Genomic DNA, 15,955 nt, shown 5'->3' on the forward strand with positions numbered 1-15,955 from the left:
GAAGTGGTGTTTCCTCAACTGTAGCATCTATATCATTTAAGCTTGAGGAAACCATCTACTAGTGTCCTATTTTTCCTCTCAACGACCCCGTTTTGTTGAGGAGTCCTAGGACAAGAAAAATTGTGACCGATGCCTTTTTCTATACAAAAGTTTGAAAAATTCTCATTTTTAAATTCAGTTCCGTGGTCACTACGGATCTGTTTTATTGAAAGATTTTTCTCATTCTCAACTCGTTTAGCAAAAGTTTTAAAATACTCAAAGGCATCATTTTTGTGAGCTAAAAACAATGTCCACGTGTAACGTGAAAAATCATCTACAATGACAAACGCATAAAGTTTTCCTCCTAAACTAGCGTTCCTCGAGGGACCACATAGATCTAGGTGGAGAAGTTCAAGGGGCATAGAAGTGGATACAAAATTTTTGCTTTTAAAAGATTCCCTTGTATGCTTGCCAAATTGACACGCATCACAAACAGAATCAAGTTTCAAATCAAGTTTTGGCATACCAACGACTAAGTCAAGTTTTAAAAGTTTTTCGATGGTACTAGGACCAATATGACCCAATCGTCTATGCCAAAGAATGTTGTCATCAACATTCACGGATACAAGGCTTTTTATATTTGATAAAGATAAATTATTTAAAGAGACCTTGTAAACGTTCTCACTTCTATATCCTTTGAAATTTATGGATTTGTCACTAATAAATGATACAGTGCAGTGTTGGGGAGTGAATTTGACTTCATAACCTCTATCGCACAATTGACTTATGCTTAGTAGATTATGCTTAAGTCCTTTCACTAGGAGTACATCATCAATCAGACAAGAATTAGATATACCTATTGAGCCGATGCCTTCAATTACTCCTTTGCTGTTGTCTCCAAAGGTGACAGTCCCCTTCTCCTTTGGTTTGATTGATTGAAGAAGATCCTTGTTCCCCGTCATATGTCTAGAACATCCACTGTCTAGATACCATATGCTAGGGAGAGCATTTTTCTTGTTTCCCTGAAAATAATTGATTTTGGTACCCTTTAGTTCTTTTGGGTCCACAATGTTAGAAAAGAGAGATACAAAATAGACTTCTAAGAGTTCAGTCTCTCATAGCAACATCATCGCCACTTTCCAAGAGTGCTCCCAGTAGTAGGTAGGGCATATGGCCACTTTAAAAACCTATTTCCTTGGACAGAGCAACGTTCAACAGGGAGACCAGCCGCAAGTCAAGGCATTTTTAAGCCGGTCTATATTGAACTCCCTTAGATTTTGATCTCATAATGCCGACTAATGAGTTGTTAAGTACTCTTAGGCCTCCATTTCATATAGCTCTTTTGAACATATTGATATTTCAATGATCTGCATTTATGTCTAACATGACCAGATTTGCAACAATAAGAACAAGTAGGGGTTGATCTCATTTTAGCTTTAGCTATTAGACTAGCAAAGTCTATAGACTTTTTACCATAGCCTATTCCTCCCTTATCAAAGCTACATTTCTGCATGCTAAGTAGGTTGTTCAATTTATTGCTACTCACATTGAATTTATCGAAAGATTTTTCTAAGTGATCTAAGTCATCCTTAAGTCTAAGGTTATCATGCTCCTTAGTTTTTAATTCCTTTTTAAGATTTCTATTCTCTTTTCTAAGAACCTTAACCATATCAAACATATCTTTATAAGCATGTAAGAGTTCATCGTAAGTAGGTACCTCGTCATCGTCGTCAGAGACGATGTCATCACTTTTAGCCATTAAGCAGAAGTTTGCTTCCTCGTCGTCGTCGTCTCTATCACTCCAGGTAGCTAGTAGGGCTTTCTTCTTTCCTTTGTCCACTTTCTTCTTGAGTGGGCATTCATTGGCGTAGTGACCTTGTTGTTGACAGTTGTAGCAGGTCACTTCTTTCTCAGGTTTCTTGTCCTTTTTGAATTTGTTTCCTCGCATGAATTTCTTGAATTTTCTTGCGAAGAGAGCCATGTCATCATCGTCATCTTCTTCGAATTGTGTAGTCAAGGCTATCCCTTTGTGCTTGACATCTTCTTTCTTTGATTCTTTTCTTGTGGACACTTCTAACTCATGGGTTTTTAGGGTCCCATGTAGTTGATCAAGATCATAGGCGGCAGTGTCCCCTTTGTTGGATTCGATGATGGCGGTTCTCTTTGCATCCCATTCTTTTGGTAGGGCACGAAGAGCTCTCCTCCAAACTTGCTTGGTAGGATATTGTTCTCCCAATTGTGCTAACTCATTGATGATTTGAGTAAGCCTTCGGAACATGGTGTCAACATCTTCGTTGGATTCCATCTCAAATGTTTCGTATTTGAGTTGGAGTAAGTCGATCTTTGTTTCTTTCACTTGGTTGGTGCCTTCGTGACATATCTCTAGCTTGTCCCATATCTCTTTAGCAGATGAGCACATCGATATCCGGTTGTACTCGTTCATATCTAAGGAACAATGCAAGATATTCATAGCTTTAGCATTTTGCGAAATTAATTTCATGTCCTCTTTTGAAAAGTCATCCATTCCCTTAGGAATTTCAACCCCATCAACTATTTTCATAGGTGTATAGGGACCTTTCACCGTCACTTTCCATAGGTCATAGTCTATGGATTGGATATATAGGGACATACGATTTTTCCAATACCCGTAGTTTATGCCATTAAAAAGAGGAGGACGATTAGTAGATTGCCCTTGAGCATAATCACTCGCTAGGTTTGCCATAAAAAGGATTTGAAAAGTATTTTCAAATGGCTCTGATACCACTTGTTAGAACCTAATGGGGGGGGGGGGGGATTTAGGTTCTATTGGCAACTTTAGCAATTTAAAATGATTATGCAAGTACGCAAGCGGAAGACTTAAGCAATCAAATAAATAAGTGCGGTAAATAAATACGTAATGTAAATAAAACAGTAAAAGGGATAAGAGATGTTTATGGAAGTTCGACGATAAATCGTCTACGTCTCCCCTTCTTGGTTAAGTCGATTAACCAAGGATCCACTAGCACTTCGAACGTCTTGGCCTTGATGGCTCCAAGGATAGCCTTACAACTTGACACGATCACCGCGCCGATACAACTCAACACTTTTGGCCTTAAGGGCTCCAAGGATAGCCTCAACACAACACTTGGCTTCACACTCAAGTGCTTACAACGATAGCACAACACACTTGGCTTCACACTCAAGTGTTTACAACAATAGCACAACCAACTCACAAACTATTTTTACAAACACTCTCAAATATATCACACAAACACTTTGATAGTGAGAAATTGCTTGCAAAGGAGAGAAGAGATGAGTTGGGATGTCTCTAAATGGTCTTGGCAAGCCTCTATTTATAGTTGGCAAAGATTTGAATTTGAATTTGTGTGCTTGGAGCGTTTATTGGGAAGCCAAGGAGTAGAGACAAAGTGTAGGCGCCGCTGCCTTCTTTTTCCAGCACTGAGCAGCTTTTGTGGAAAAATCATATCTTCCAATCTAACCGTTGGATTGATCTGAAGTTTAAACTGAAGCTTTGAAACATCTGGATCTTCAATCGGAACGGTGGAGATTTGATTCTAACGAGTCAAACATTTCCAGTAAATCTCGGAAGTCGCAAAATCACGTTCTCGCTTTTGTTCTGAGCATTACTTTTCAAAAATTCGAATCTCACAATCCATCCGTTGGATTGGCCTGAAATTAACACACAATCTTTGTAACATCCTGATACATATAATATGTTTTGATAAGTTTTTATGTTTCTTTGGATCTGTTTAATATATATATATATATACACACTATAAAATTAAAGTTAAAACCTCCAACAAAAATTATATATCATGATTAGACAATTATTTCAACTGCATAAGCATGCAAAGTATGGGGAAAAAAAACATTAGTATGTATAAAATATCAACATCTCATGTGAAAATTGAAATGTCCAAAAATATATTAACACACAAGATCATGATTACTTTTAAAACAATTTGTCTCTAAAACATCCATAAATGACTCGGTAGCTATGACACCATATGTATATATTAATTGGCATAGCATTTAGATCTAACCCTGATTGTCACGTGATTGAGAAAAACACTCTCCCCATTGTAATTCCAAGGACGACTTAAGGGAGTTAAGATCGCTTTTACTTGCCCCACGTTGACACATTTATTTTTTGCGGATGATAAACTCATATTTTTCCAGGCTTCTGTGGAAGATTGTAACAGTGTTAAGGAATTTTTGAGAACATATGAATTTGCTTCGGGTCAATTGATAGATTTTGAGAAGTCGGCTTTATCTGTCTCCCCTAATACAAGGTCTGATATGATTGAGTGTATTAAAAAAAACTCTTAATATTCCGGTGGTCCAGGGGCATGAGGTATATCTTGGTCTTCCAATTTTCTCACTCCGCGGTAAATGAACTATGAGACCCCTGTCCCACATGGGAAAAATGAAAGGTTTAAAATGAGTTTAAAATGGGCTACAATGAACTTCTATAGCAACTTGAGTTAATCATTTTTGTAAAGCGGAGACAAATACGAAGTAGTTGCTATAGGGGCCCATTGTGTAGTCGCTCAGGCACGGGTCTGGGCCCGGGGCGTGACAGAATGGTATCAGAGACGGTCCCCAGCCGGCAGACCCCTGGAAATAAGTGCGATGCTGGACAAAGTGCTACGTGCGTGGGAGTCACCTTTTGAACCTGCGGGGCAAAGTGCTACATGACGGGAGCCATCTCTTGAACCCATAGAAGTCACCTCTAGATTCCCAGTGCTGGTGGATCGAGAGTTTAGGTCACGACGAGGAAGTCGCATTCTGAGGGAGGGGTGATTGTGAGACCCCTGTCCGACATGGGAAAAATGAAAGGTTTAAAATGAGTTTAAATGGGCTACAATGGACTTCTATAGCAACTTGGGTTAATCATTTTCGTAAAGCGATGACGAATACAAAGTAGTTGCTATAGGGGCCATTGTGCAGTCACACAGGCACGGGCCTGGGCCCGGGGCATGACAGGAACTAAGTGAGTGTTTGGCTAAGCTTATAAGTTCTCCAAAATAACTTATAATTTGTTTTGGAGCTTATAAGTTCCACAAATTTGTTAGGTATAAAATTTTAATGAATTAGATGAGATTTGTGAAGGATCAGGATTTCAGGAATTTTTGTCATCTCTACTTATATGTGGCGGTCGATGATTTGGGGTAGAGACCTCTTGGTCTCTTGGAGGCTGGTCTTTGCTGGAGGATTGGAGATGGTAAATTCAGTTGATATTTTTCACTAGATGGATTCTTTCGTTTTGGGGAAACTCGGTCTTAGCACTGTTCATCTTCGTGAGGGAATAAAAGTCAATTCTTTGATGATTAAACACAAGTGGAATGCACCATTTATCCATATTGTTTGTCTACCTTATGTAGCAAATGATATTCTAAAGCTGTCTCAATCTAATATTGAGTAGAGTAATATCATATTCTGGAAATATGATTCAAAAGGACAATACTCTGTTAAAAGTGGATAGATATTTGGGATTGGTCTACATGATACACCTGAAAATCAGTCGAACTCATCCCTATTATAGCAATGGTGGCGGTCAGCATGGTCACTCTCAATCCCTCCTAAAATCTGTCTTTTCTTGTGGCGTGTATTCATAATATCATTCCCATGGGAATAAATCTTGGGAAACATCACGTTCCTGCCATGAATTGGTGCATTTTTTCATAACTTTGAAGATACTACTTGCCATTTTCTCTTTTCATGTCCTGGAATAAGTGAACTCCGGAAGAATAATGATATTTGGAGGAGGTTGAAACAAGAACAAAGTAATGATATACAAGAGATGTTCTGGTGGCTGCTGGACAACATAAACAGATCTGAATTTGAGGAGTTTGTCTGCCAAGCTTGGCTTGGTTAGTATAGGGTGCTCGGTGTCGGGTATTGCACATTAGTGAGCCACGAGAGGCCCTAGCTGTGTCCACCAATCTTGAAAATTATCTTCATGTGATGCAGGCTGTCGTAACTAGCGCAATCCCTTCTGCTTGTCCAGGACCGAGTTCATGGATACCTCCATCGTATGGTCAACTCCGTTTGGATGTAGAAGTCATCTTTCAGGAGGTGGAGAACCGATGTGGTGTAGGGGTGTGATTCGTAATGAAGACGGTCAGTTGTTGGCTGCATTTGGTCGTTCCTTCGCGAAACTAGAATCAGATGTTATGGGAGAATTATTCGCTATCAAAGAAGGACTTAGTGTCATCCTAGAAAAAGACTTTCAACAAGTTTATGTCTCTTTCGATTCACTTTTGACAGTGAAAGCAGTCACGAAACCTTTGAGCTATGTAGGTCTGTGTGCTTCAGAGATCAGATCGTTAATTTTCTTTCTAACATTATTTCTATTTTTCATGCCTGGAGGACGGGCAATGAAGTGGTCCACTCTTTGGCGAAATTTGTTTGTTCCTCTTTTTTATGGATGTCTGAGAGTTTTTCATCTTGGCTAGTCAATCTTACAACGAGAGACACTATCTTTTATCAATAAATGTTACAAGGTTTTGTCCAAAAAAAATAAATAAAAGAAGAACATATGTATATATATATATATATATATATATATATATATATATATATATATATATATGTGTGTGTATAATACTAACCACGATGGATTGAAGAATTTAATCTAAAGTTATAAGCCTACTTGGATTCATCAACAATTATAAGTTGTACAATTATATTAGAAGAAATACATTAGGTTCTAGAGTTTGTGTGTACCTGATCCAAGGTGGTTGTAATTAGTTGTCATTGGTTATTATTATTATTATTTGAGAAATAATATTATTTGAGAGTCCGCAGTCGTTGTATATTGATGCGCTCTAATTAAACTCGGATCAAAGCAATAACATACAAATCACGCTAGTTAGGTAAACAACATTGTGATAGAATGATCCAAAAAAATGTTGGTACGAGAAATTAATCAAATACTGAACATCGACCAAGTGATTGCTAATTCCACCAATTTGGATATATTGAGACATTTTTAAATTCATTTCGATGATATTATTGAATCATTTGTGACCAATGGTACTTTCGTTATGATTTTAAAATTAGATATAAAATTATGGCCAAGCCTAACAAAAAGTCAAAATTAAGAGTCATCTTAATTAAGAGACGAAAATAGGAAAGTGAATCCAAAATCATCCACACACTCAAATACATAATAAAGCACGGGAAACAGAGCACAGCAGAGAAGTTCCTTTCAACTGTCGAAAACAGCCGAGGTCTTCTCTCAAACACTTTCTTCACACACTTATTTCTTCAATCCAAATCCCAAAAAAGGTCTCATATCTACCCATTAAAGGATCTTATGTCCGTAGAATTATTGCACCACATCTAGTTTTCATACAACTGTTCTTCATTTTGCTAGCAATGCCGTGAAGAAATCTCCTGGAAAAAGCATTTCCCTGTCTCTGAAAACATCAGAAGCCACCTTTTGTGTGCGTGTGGAGCTTAAATACTGCTGAAAGTTTGAATCTTGAGGTGGGTTTCTGCAATGGGTGGTAAGGAAGATGGGTGGGGAGGCTGGCCGCCGGCGCCGAGTGGTGCGCCGCCGTACGTGCAGAAAGATGATGATTGGACTCACTTTGACAACTCTGTAAACGCTGTTTCGTTTGGGTTTGTGGCCACTGCTATTCTCATTTCCATGTTTCTTGTCATGGCTATATTCGAGAAGTTTCTCAGGACTACGTCGCTTGGAGTGACGGCGGGCGGTGGCCGCCGGTTGCAGTCCGACATTGAGGCTCAGAATCGTGCTGGTGGCTTCAATGCGAAGCTTGGTTACCCATCTCCTAAAGTAAGCATTCTCTTGGATTTGTTATAATAATTTACGTGGGTTTTATTACATAAATATATGGTTTTCTTGACTTTTCGTCTCCTTTTTTCTTCTCTTTTGTTGCTCTTGTTTTTGCCCTTTATTGGTTGGTTCGCTCACTTCACTGTTTGGCACTTTGGATTAAAATTTTGGTTTTTTGATGATTACTTTTCTGACAAAAGGCCCAATCATTTCTTTTTTTGTTTTTCCCCATTTCTTTTGATTTTATCCAAATTCATACACATTCATCTACTTGCCCGAATTGTTCTGTCATCTTCGCCAGTTTCTTGATTTCGGTAGAAAATTGTAATAACGTTTCTTTATTTACATTAATGCTTCTGTGTCTAACAAGCAAGAGGAGGAAGAGTTACTTGAATGGATGAAGTCAAAATTATTATATTAGGGGACAAACATTTATAAATCTTTGTGAGAAAACAAAATTGTATGATGCTTGTCACTGGTTCTGAAGCATTCAATCTGAAATATAAATAGTTTAAATTCAGGGGATAATGTTTTTTTTCCCCCGGAAGTAAGAAATTATGCGGGAAATTGGGAATAAATAATAATATATTTGAATAAAAAGAGATTTGTGGATTAGGTTGTGTTGTTTTTTTACACCATAAAGTCTTGAATTGTTTAAGAATAACAGCATGTGCATGTTCCTGGGATTTTGGCACGCTACTGTGTATAATTACTAATTTAAGAAATGGCCCATTCAAGAATTTGTTAGCTGGTTTCTTGGTCCCTACTCCCATTAATGAGAGACGAAGCTTTAGGCCTTAAAAGTATTCATTTCTTCTTCCTGTAGCTCTTCCCCACCCCCCTTGTTGTGATGTATATATACACTCGGATTTTTATATTATTAGAGCTCGAGCTCGATTTTATCGAGTCGGCTTGAATATTGAAAAAAATGAGCTATTTTGAACTCGATTCAGTTTGAAGTCCTGTTCGGATGTTCCAACATGATGTTTGTCTTAGCAAAATTGGAAAACACTTTTTATTTATGTACATTGAAACGTATAATCTTGAGAGCGGACTAATTAAACAACTTGTTTGGGACAGTATGTCAACCTTGAAAACTAAAGTTTGTTTTCCTGTTAGTTTATTGTCTGCTTTCCCATCTTTAATAATGCACACAACAAGCTAGGTTCCTTGTATACTGTGAATTATGGCTGTATTCGATTGTTTAGTATTGTTTTGGATAATATAATATTGGTCCAATAATGTTGATTTTAAGACAATATTAGTTATCTGTGCTTGTACGACTTTTATAACTTCATATTTAAAAGTGTGGAGGAAAACAAGTCGAGTTAAAAATAGTTATAATATTCATATATATCAATTTTTTGCCTCATATTATATATTTGTATCATCTCAATCTCACGAATCAAGTGGTGTCTAAATAGCAAGAACGTGAATTCTTGATTGCAGCGGATGTAGTTTTTAGTGTCCCATGGGGGAGCCAAAATTCATTTCAGGAGAGTAAATCTAGAAACTTACATGAAGCAAAATGCTTAATATTGTGCTCAAGAAAAGGAAAGTGAACTTGAGAAGGAGATGGTTTTATTTTGCATTTTCTTGGACACTGACTCGTTTGAATTCATTTTTTCCCAGATGTCCCTCAACGCCAAAGAAGTATCGGTACTAATGCCTGGCGACACCGTCCCTAAATACATCGCCCATCCGGCCCCAATCCCTTGTCCCCCCGAACGGATCACATGGCCATCGCATCAACAACTAACCAACTCACACAATCGTCCCAACTCGGCCTAAAGTCATCAGCAATAGCCAGAAAGACTGCATGTTATACTAAACCATGAATCACTCTTGTGATATTGGGCTTGGAAATTTAGTCGATGAGATGCAAAAACGTGACGTCTTTTGGATCTTAGACATAGAGCATGCTGTGTATATATACATATATTTGCTCTGCTCTCCTGTATGTATGTTATTAGGCTACGAAAAAACATGCTCTGGTATATTATAAGGTGAGACGAGCGTTATTAGTGAGATGCATTGTTGTATTTTCTTGGATCCGTTGCCTTTGTCATAAAGTTACACGGTGAGATTGATATTTGAGTGAAGTGGAAAATAAATCTTTTCGGGGCATCATCGAGGCCTTTCTACAAAGTCTATGCTACCCTTGGAATAACGTTTTATGATCGATCCACGGTTTTGTAATTTGTTAGTGGAGGCCAACCACCGCTGGTGAAAAATTTCTAGAACTGCTGTGTGTAAATAAAGAAGGTTAGGACCACAGGTGAATGGAGTCCATGTACAAAAGGAGTCAAATCTTGGGAAATGTCAGCACGCTTTAAACTTGAGATTATTCCCACACTTAACTCTTGAAGAATCCAATGCCTCGAACGGACCAAAATTTGCTAACTTTTTGTGAGAATTTATTTTGCCTTGGGACTTTAATTTATGAGGCGTATTGGACCTAAACATTGAGTCCAACTAATAGGATCAATTTCAAGTTTCAACCCCAAGTAGAGAATTTCATAGAGCTTAGCCCCACCTCATTTTCAATTTTTTGGGCCCTGCTAACAAGTTTAGTTCCTAAAAATGTTGGGCAAATTTGGAGATCAACTTTGGTCAAACTATGGTACTCAGTCTCAGTGTACTCATTGTTTTAAAAAATTATTTGATCAAAGGTTATTTTACTGACTACCCTTTGTATCCATCACTATTAATGAAGGGAGAATGATAATATTGTATGTATTGTTAACTTTACATGATAATCATGTATCCAACGTGTTCAAGTCAATCTAAACTGAAATCTGGATACTATCTTTAACCCGACCCAGAAACTCATGAACCGAGCAAAGCCCTGGTCACATATCCAAGTTTTTTAGGATCTGGGATCCGGGTCAAGCATGGACATAACCATTTTTACATGTCAATATCAACAAGATCTTTTGATATTCCCCGTTTACCAACATAATTTGGGGCAAAGAATCCAATTAAGAGGGTGCAATCCGCAGACAGTGACATGAGAAAGACCCAGTTTAGTTTCAAAAGTCAGGCTAGAAAAACATTTTTTTAAATGCTTTTCAGTTAACAAGGTGTTTGGTTGACTAAAAAAGTGTTTAAATAAGCACTTTTAAATCAAATTAGAGTTTTTTTGAAAACCAAAAATTGTAACTTTTAAAAACATTTATTTTAAAATGATTCTACAAAATCCAAACGAGCTCGAAGAGTATGGTGCACCAAGCTAATCTTGTGAATAATTTACCTCAGCACAGCCCCAAAGTGCATTATTAAATTAAATTAAATTAAATATCATTTCATTAATTGCCGCCACATGCCCAAAAAAAAATTTCATCTCAAGATTTTTTTTCTAAATATAGTCCAAGCATTTTTTGTTTTTCTTTACAATTTTGCCAATTTATAGATTTTTCTTTTCATATTATAAAGGTTGAGTGTTATGACTCGATCCTCGAACTTGAGATCTCGATATCGACATATCGACAAGGTGCACTTACTAATAAAATATCACAAGGTTAAACATGAATATATTTCCCTCCAAACTCCAAACTTACCTTTTGACTTTTATACAAAAACACAACCTAATAAGGGAGAGGGAAGACTTTTTCCGGTCTACTTTGATAAGACCAAAATATCCCTTAACGTGTTAACAATTACATCAAAGAACCTACGTCAGCTCTTACAGAAAGATGAAACATTCCAAGGACACGAGTGGGTTTTCCAGTAGCTCATTGCTAGTCATTGGTGGCCACTGGTGGTCCCGATTGTCCTCCGTCTCTTCTTCGAGCTTTCGGACCTTCTCGCCCGACCCTGTACGGACCCGACTCGGAGATTTACCCGTTTTCCTCGCTGCTTGGATCCGACCCGGGCTAGGTTTGACTGACCCAGGGTCTGCACGCATCATCGGAGATCTCGATCTTCTCACCGGGATTTCGTCACCGCCGTCCTTCCTCCTCCCAGACCCGGTTCCAGGTCCAGGTCCGGTCCGGACACGGCCCGGCGACGGTTCCGACCTCCGGTACGGCGATTTACCGGCGGACCTATCTCTCTTACATTCTCCGGGAAACGGCTGGTTCCCGGCTCTCGCCGGTGACCTGTTCCGTCTCCCACTCACGACGTCGTTTTCGCGGCCGTAGTTGTCTTTCTTCTCCGCTACGGAAGTGGAAACACTGACGCTCTCGCTCACAGTGCTGCAGATCTCGGAGACCTCCTCGGAAGCTTCCTCGCCGCCGAAAACCACGTACGGCTTCTGGGGGACGACGCCGTTTCGGGGATTCCTCTCTTCTGGGCGAGGCTTGGAGGAGAGTCCTTGCATCAGCAATGGCGCAGCCTTGATGAATGGAGTTTGGGTTGGTCCATTTCCTTGGAATGCAGGCGACGGGCGTCTGGGTACGGTGGGGGTTTCCGATAGTACTTCTTTCACCGCCTCTTCTTCTTGGAGCGGATGGGTGGGAGGTGGAGATTTGCTGCAACGCTTCTTTTTGCTCTCAGATTTCGAAATTTCGGAAGCGCCTGTGCTTACACAGCAACCCATTGGAAGCAAGCTTTCAGTGATTCAAGCTTTCATGGTGCGGGCGGTGAAGGAGCTGCTGCTTTAATGGAGGTGGGAAAGGGGAATGTGAATGGAGTAAGGCAAAATTTGTTGATGTGTATTTATTGGGCTGTAGAAATTTTGACAAGATAAAAAAAAAAAGGACACCGCAAGCATCTTTCCCAACACCATTGTTTAAAAAAAAAAAAGTACTCTAATTTTTTATTTAACAAAAACACACGATAATTCAAATGAAAACATCTTTTATGAGAGGAATATGATAACTTATTAAAAAAAATTATATCAAAAATCTTAATTTTTATTATAAATATAGCAAGATTGGCCTTCTCGTTAACAAAACTTTTTTCTATTTAAATGATACTCACTGACAACATTAATATTTTAATAAAATGCATGGCTATTGTTTATTCATACGAAGGTAATAATACACATGATTGGCCACATTCATTTTTTTATATTGGATTATGTCTGATATTCTGCGTAGATTTTTTAAGCCAAACTAAAGTTTCATTAACATGACAATAAGTCAAAATGTACAACTTTAGGTATAAAAAAAATTCAAATTCCTTATGAAATTCAATATTACACTTCGACCGAATGCAAGAGCATGTGCAACTTGTTAGAAAATAATCCTTCGATGAAAATATGGATGTAAATGAATCGAACTGTTCGCGAGCTATTCGGAGCTCGGCTCGTGTAAAAGCTCGTTCGGGCTCGTTCGTTAAGCTTATTGAGCCGAGCCCGAGCTTAATTTTGAGCTCGAAAATTTTAACGAGCCGAGCCCGAGCTTAAGGATGTTCGGCTCATTAGCTCGCGAACATGTTCGTTAATAGGCTCGGAAGCTCGAGCTCGGCTCGTTTAGGTGGCTCGTTAGCTCGGGCTTGGGCTCAGCTCGTTTAATGGCTCGTTAGCTCGGCTCGTTTAATGGCTTGTTAGCTCGGCTCGTTTAGTGGCTCGTCAGATCGGGCTCGAGCTCGGCTCGTTTAGTGGCTTGCGAGCTCGGGTTTGGACTTGGGATTGGATCGTTTAGTGGCTCGTCAGCTTGAGCTCAGGTTCTGGATCGGGCTCGACTCATTTTTTTGGCTTGTGAAAATATATTAATTTATATAGTTTCTCGAACTCGACTGGTTTAGTTATTTATATGCTCTTTGAGTAAATTTAAATCTATAATATTTTAAAATTTAAATTAAATATTCCTAGAAAAAATTTGTTTTTTTTAAATAATAAAATTTTGATTTGTATTTGAAATTTATATCAAAGTATTGATATGATATAATAAATTTATTTGTTTTTAAAATATTATTGTAAAAATTATTAATATTGTTTTTACATATATATGCACACGAAACATTTGTTTGAAATTATAAAATTGTGATAACATCATATCAAATTTTCAATTTTAAAACAAAAATTAATATATTGTAATAAATAGAAAATTGCTGATAAGTGATAACATCTAATCAAATATAAAATAAAATTTTTATATTAGCATATATTTCATTTATATAAATGTTCACGATATGGAAACACAAAATTAACTGAAAAAAAAAATTAGTTATAATATTCGATCAAATTTTAAATTGTGAAACCAAATTCATAATTTCATTACAGATAGAATTTATGGATATTTTCACATATATATGGATACAAAAAAGTTAAGTGTAATTAAAAAATAATGATAACATTTAATCAAATTTAAAATTTTTATAGAAAAAATAGATACATTATTATGCATCTATATTGTTTGTGAATATTTTTGCACACAAAAACTAGTTAAAATAAAAAATAGTGACAATATTATATCAAATTTTGAACCAAAAAACATATATTTGATTATGTTTATTTCTTTTATTGGTAATTACGTTTTAGTAATAATTATATATATATATATATATATATATATAAATTTGGTATCGTACGGACAACAATTTTAAGCACTTACATGGACAACAACTGATGTAACACTTTGTACATTCAATCAGTTATTATTACATGAGTTGTTAACCAACTAGGTGTCTATGATTGTCAAGTAAAAGTTTAAGGTAGAACACAAAATATCTTAAATTTTAATATTAAATAATATTTTTTTTTATTTTAGATTATAATTTTATAACATACTTCGGGTTATATTAACAAAATAATACAACCCTAATCAAATGGAAGGTATATAGGTTTATAATTTATATTGTATTTAGTAATTTTGTTTACAAAAATACATGCATGTATATAGCCATGAAAATACAAGAACAATTTTTTTCATTCATTTTATACATTTTTTTTAATGATATTATTATCTATGTGAAGAAAAAAATTAGGTATATATAATTGAGATGAAAAGATTATGATATAAATCATATCACACATTGGTATAATTAAATCATTATATATATGTAATTAAAAGAATTTGTGGAATAATAATATCATTTCATTGGTATAGGTAATAAAAATAAGCTTATCAATTATCAAACAAATTATAAAACCAAATTTTATTATGATTAAAACTTAAAAGTTAAAACTATGAATTCACTCTTGTTAAATAATATGATGTTTATATGTGATCATTAGAATTATTATGTAGAATGATGTTTTAAAACTATGTCATCATATAGGTGTCCATAAATTTGTGGTAGGCTGAAGTTTTTGTTAAAATATTTTCAAAACTTAATTTAATATTTTCAAAAATTTAGTTGCAGACAACGACTTAATACATCATTTGCGAATGAAATAACTCTTCAAAAACAACAACTTATTTTCAGAAATTGTTTTTCATAATTATAATAATTACCGATACGTTAGATACATACAAAATTATAAACGTGTCGTAATTTAAAATTACCGATAATTATAACAACTAATTAAAATTACCGATATTTATAACAACTAATTAAAATTACAAACGTATTTTAAAAAATGGTCGTCGCATTCAATTTTCTGCTTGCTTATATTACTCTGTGATATAACTTTATTTTTTATATTGCATGATGATTTTTAATTTTTATTAGAGATGATGTTGCGAAGAATGTTGGTTGCAGGATGTATTTAATTTTTATTGGAGATGCAGTTTGCACTTTTCTAATGGTTTTTCTAATTTGGGTTTTTTATGTACAATGTAATGATGTTATATTGTGTATCGTTGTAGTGGACTGTTGCATATGACATACATTTGATAATTAATTTTATAGTTTTATTTATGTTTGTCATTTTTATTTTTTTAAGAAAAATTTAATTTTAGTTTATATAGAGATTTATATTTTGTATTTAAGCTTCACGAGCTCGAAAACAAGCTCGAGCCCGAGCCCAATCCCACTTAACGAGCCAAAATACGAGCTTGCTTAAAGAGCCAGTTAAACGAGCCAACGAGCTTGAAAACGAGCTCGTTTAACGAGCCAAACTCGAGCCATAATACGAGCTTACTTAACGAGCCAGTTAAACGACCAACGAGCTTGAAAACGAGCTCGTTTAACGAGCCAAACTCGAGCCAGACTCGTTTCATATGATAAATGAGCCGAGCCCGAGCCCGAGCCCGAGCCCGAGCCCGAGCCCGAGCTTACAAATTCAATAAACGAGCCGAGCCGAGCTTTATTACAAAAGCTCGGCTGGAGCTCGAGCTG

The 15,955-nt window shown here is 36.4% G+C and overlaps 2 protein-coding genes across 2 annotated transcripts; one reads left to right on the forward strand and one right to left on the reverse strand.

Moving 5' to 3' along the window:
• The first annotated feature begins 7,168 nt into the window (after nt 1-7,168).
• LOC140893286 (uncharacterized) lies at nt 7,169-9,871 on the forward strand. Its single transcript, XM_073302351.1, has 2 exons — nt 7,169-7,786; nt 9,419-9,871. The coding sequence occupies exons 1-2, from the start codon at nt 7,487-7,489 to the stop codon at nt 9,575-9,577; spliced, it is 459 nt and encodes a 152-aa protein (XP_073158452.1). The 5' UTR covers nt 7,169-7,486; the 3' UTR covers nt 9,578-9,871.
• A 1,600-nt stretch (nt 9,872-11,471) lies between these two features.
• LOC140889426 (uncharacterized) lies at nt 11,472-12,326 on the reverse strand. Its single transcript, XM_073297141.1, has one exon. It carries the CDS (start codon nt 12,324-12,326, stop codon nt 11,472-11,474), a length of 855 nt encoding a protein of 284 aa, XP_073153242.1.
• Between the last annotated feature and the right edge of the window lie 3,629 nt (nt 12,327-15,955).

This window comes from Henckelia pumila, chromosome 3 (genome assembly GCF_033568475.1).
Source record: "Henckelia pumila isolate YLH828 chromosome 3, ASM3356847v2, whole genome shotgun sequence".
Taxonomy (NCBI): Eukaryota; Viridiplantae; Streptophyta; class Magnoliopsida; order Lamiales; family Gesneriaceae; genus Henckelia; species Henckelia pumila.

Coding starts and splice junctions, on each gene's coding strand:
- LOC140893286 (XM_073302351.1), top strand. CDS start 7,487: ATGGGTGGTAAGGAAGATGGGTGGGGAGGCTGGCCGCCGGCGCCGAGT. Junction 7,787..9,418: donor TTGGTTACCCATCTCCTAAA/GTAAGCATTCTC, acceptor ATTTTTTCCCAG/ATGTCCCTCAACGCCAAAGA.
- LOC140889426 (XM_073297141.1), bottom strand. CDS start 12,326: ATGGGTTGCTGTGTAAGCACAGGCGCTTCCGAAATTTCGAAATCTGAG.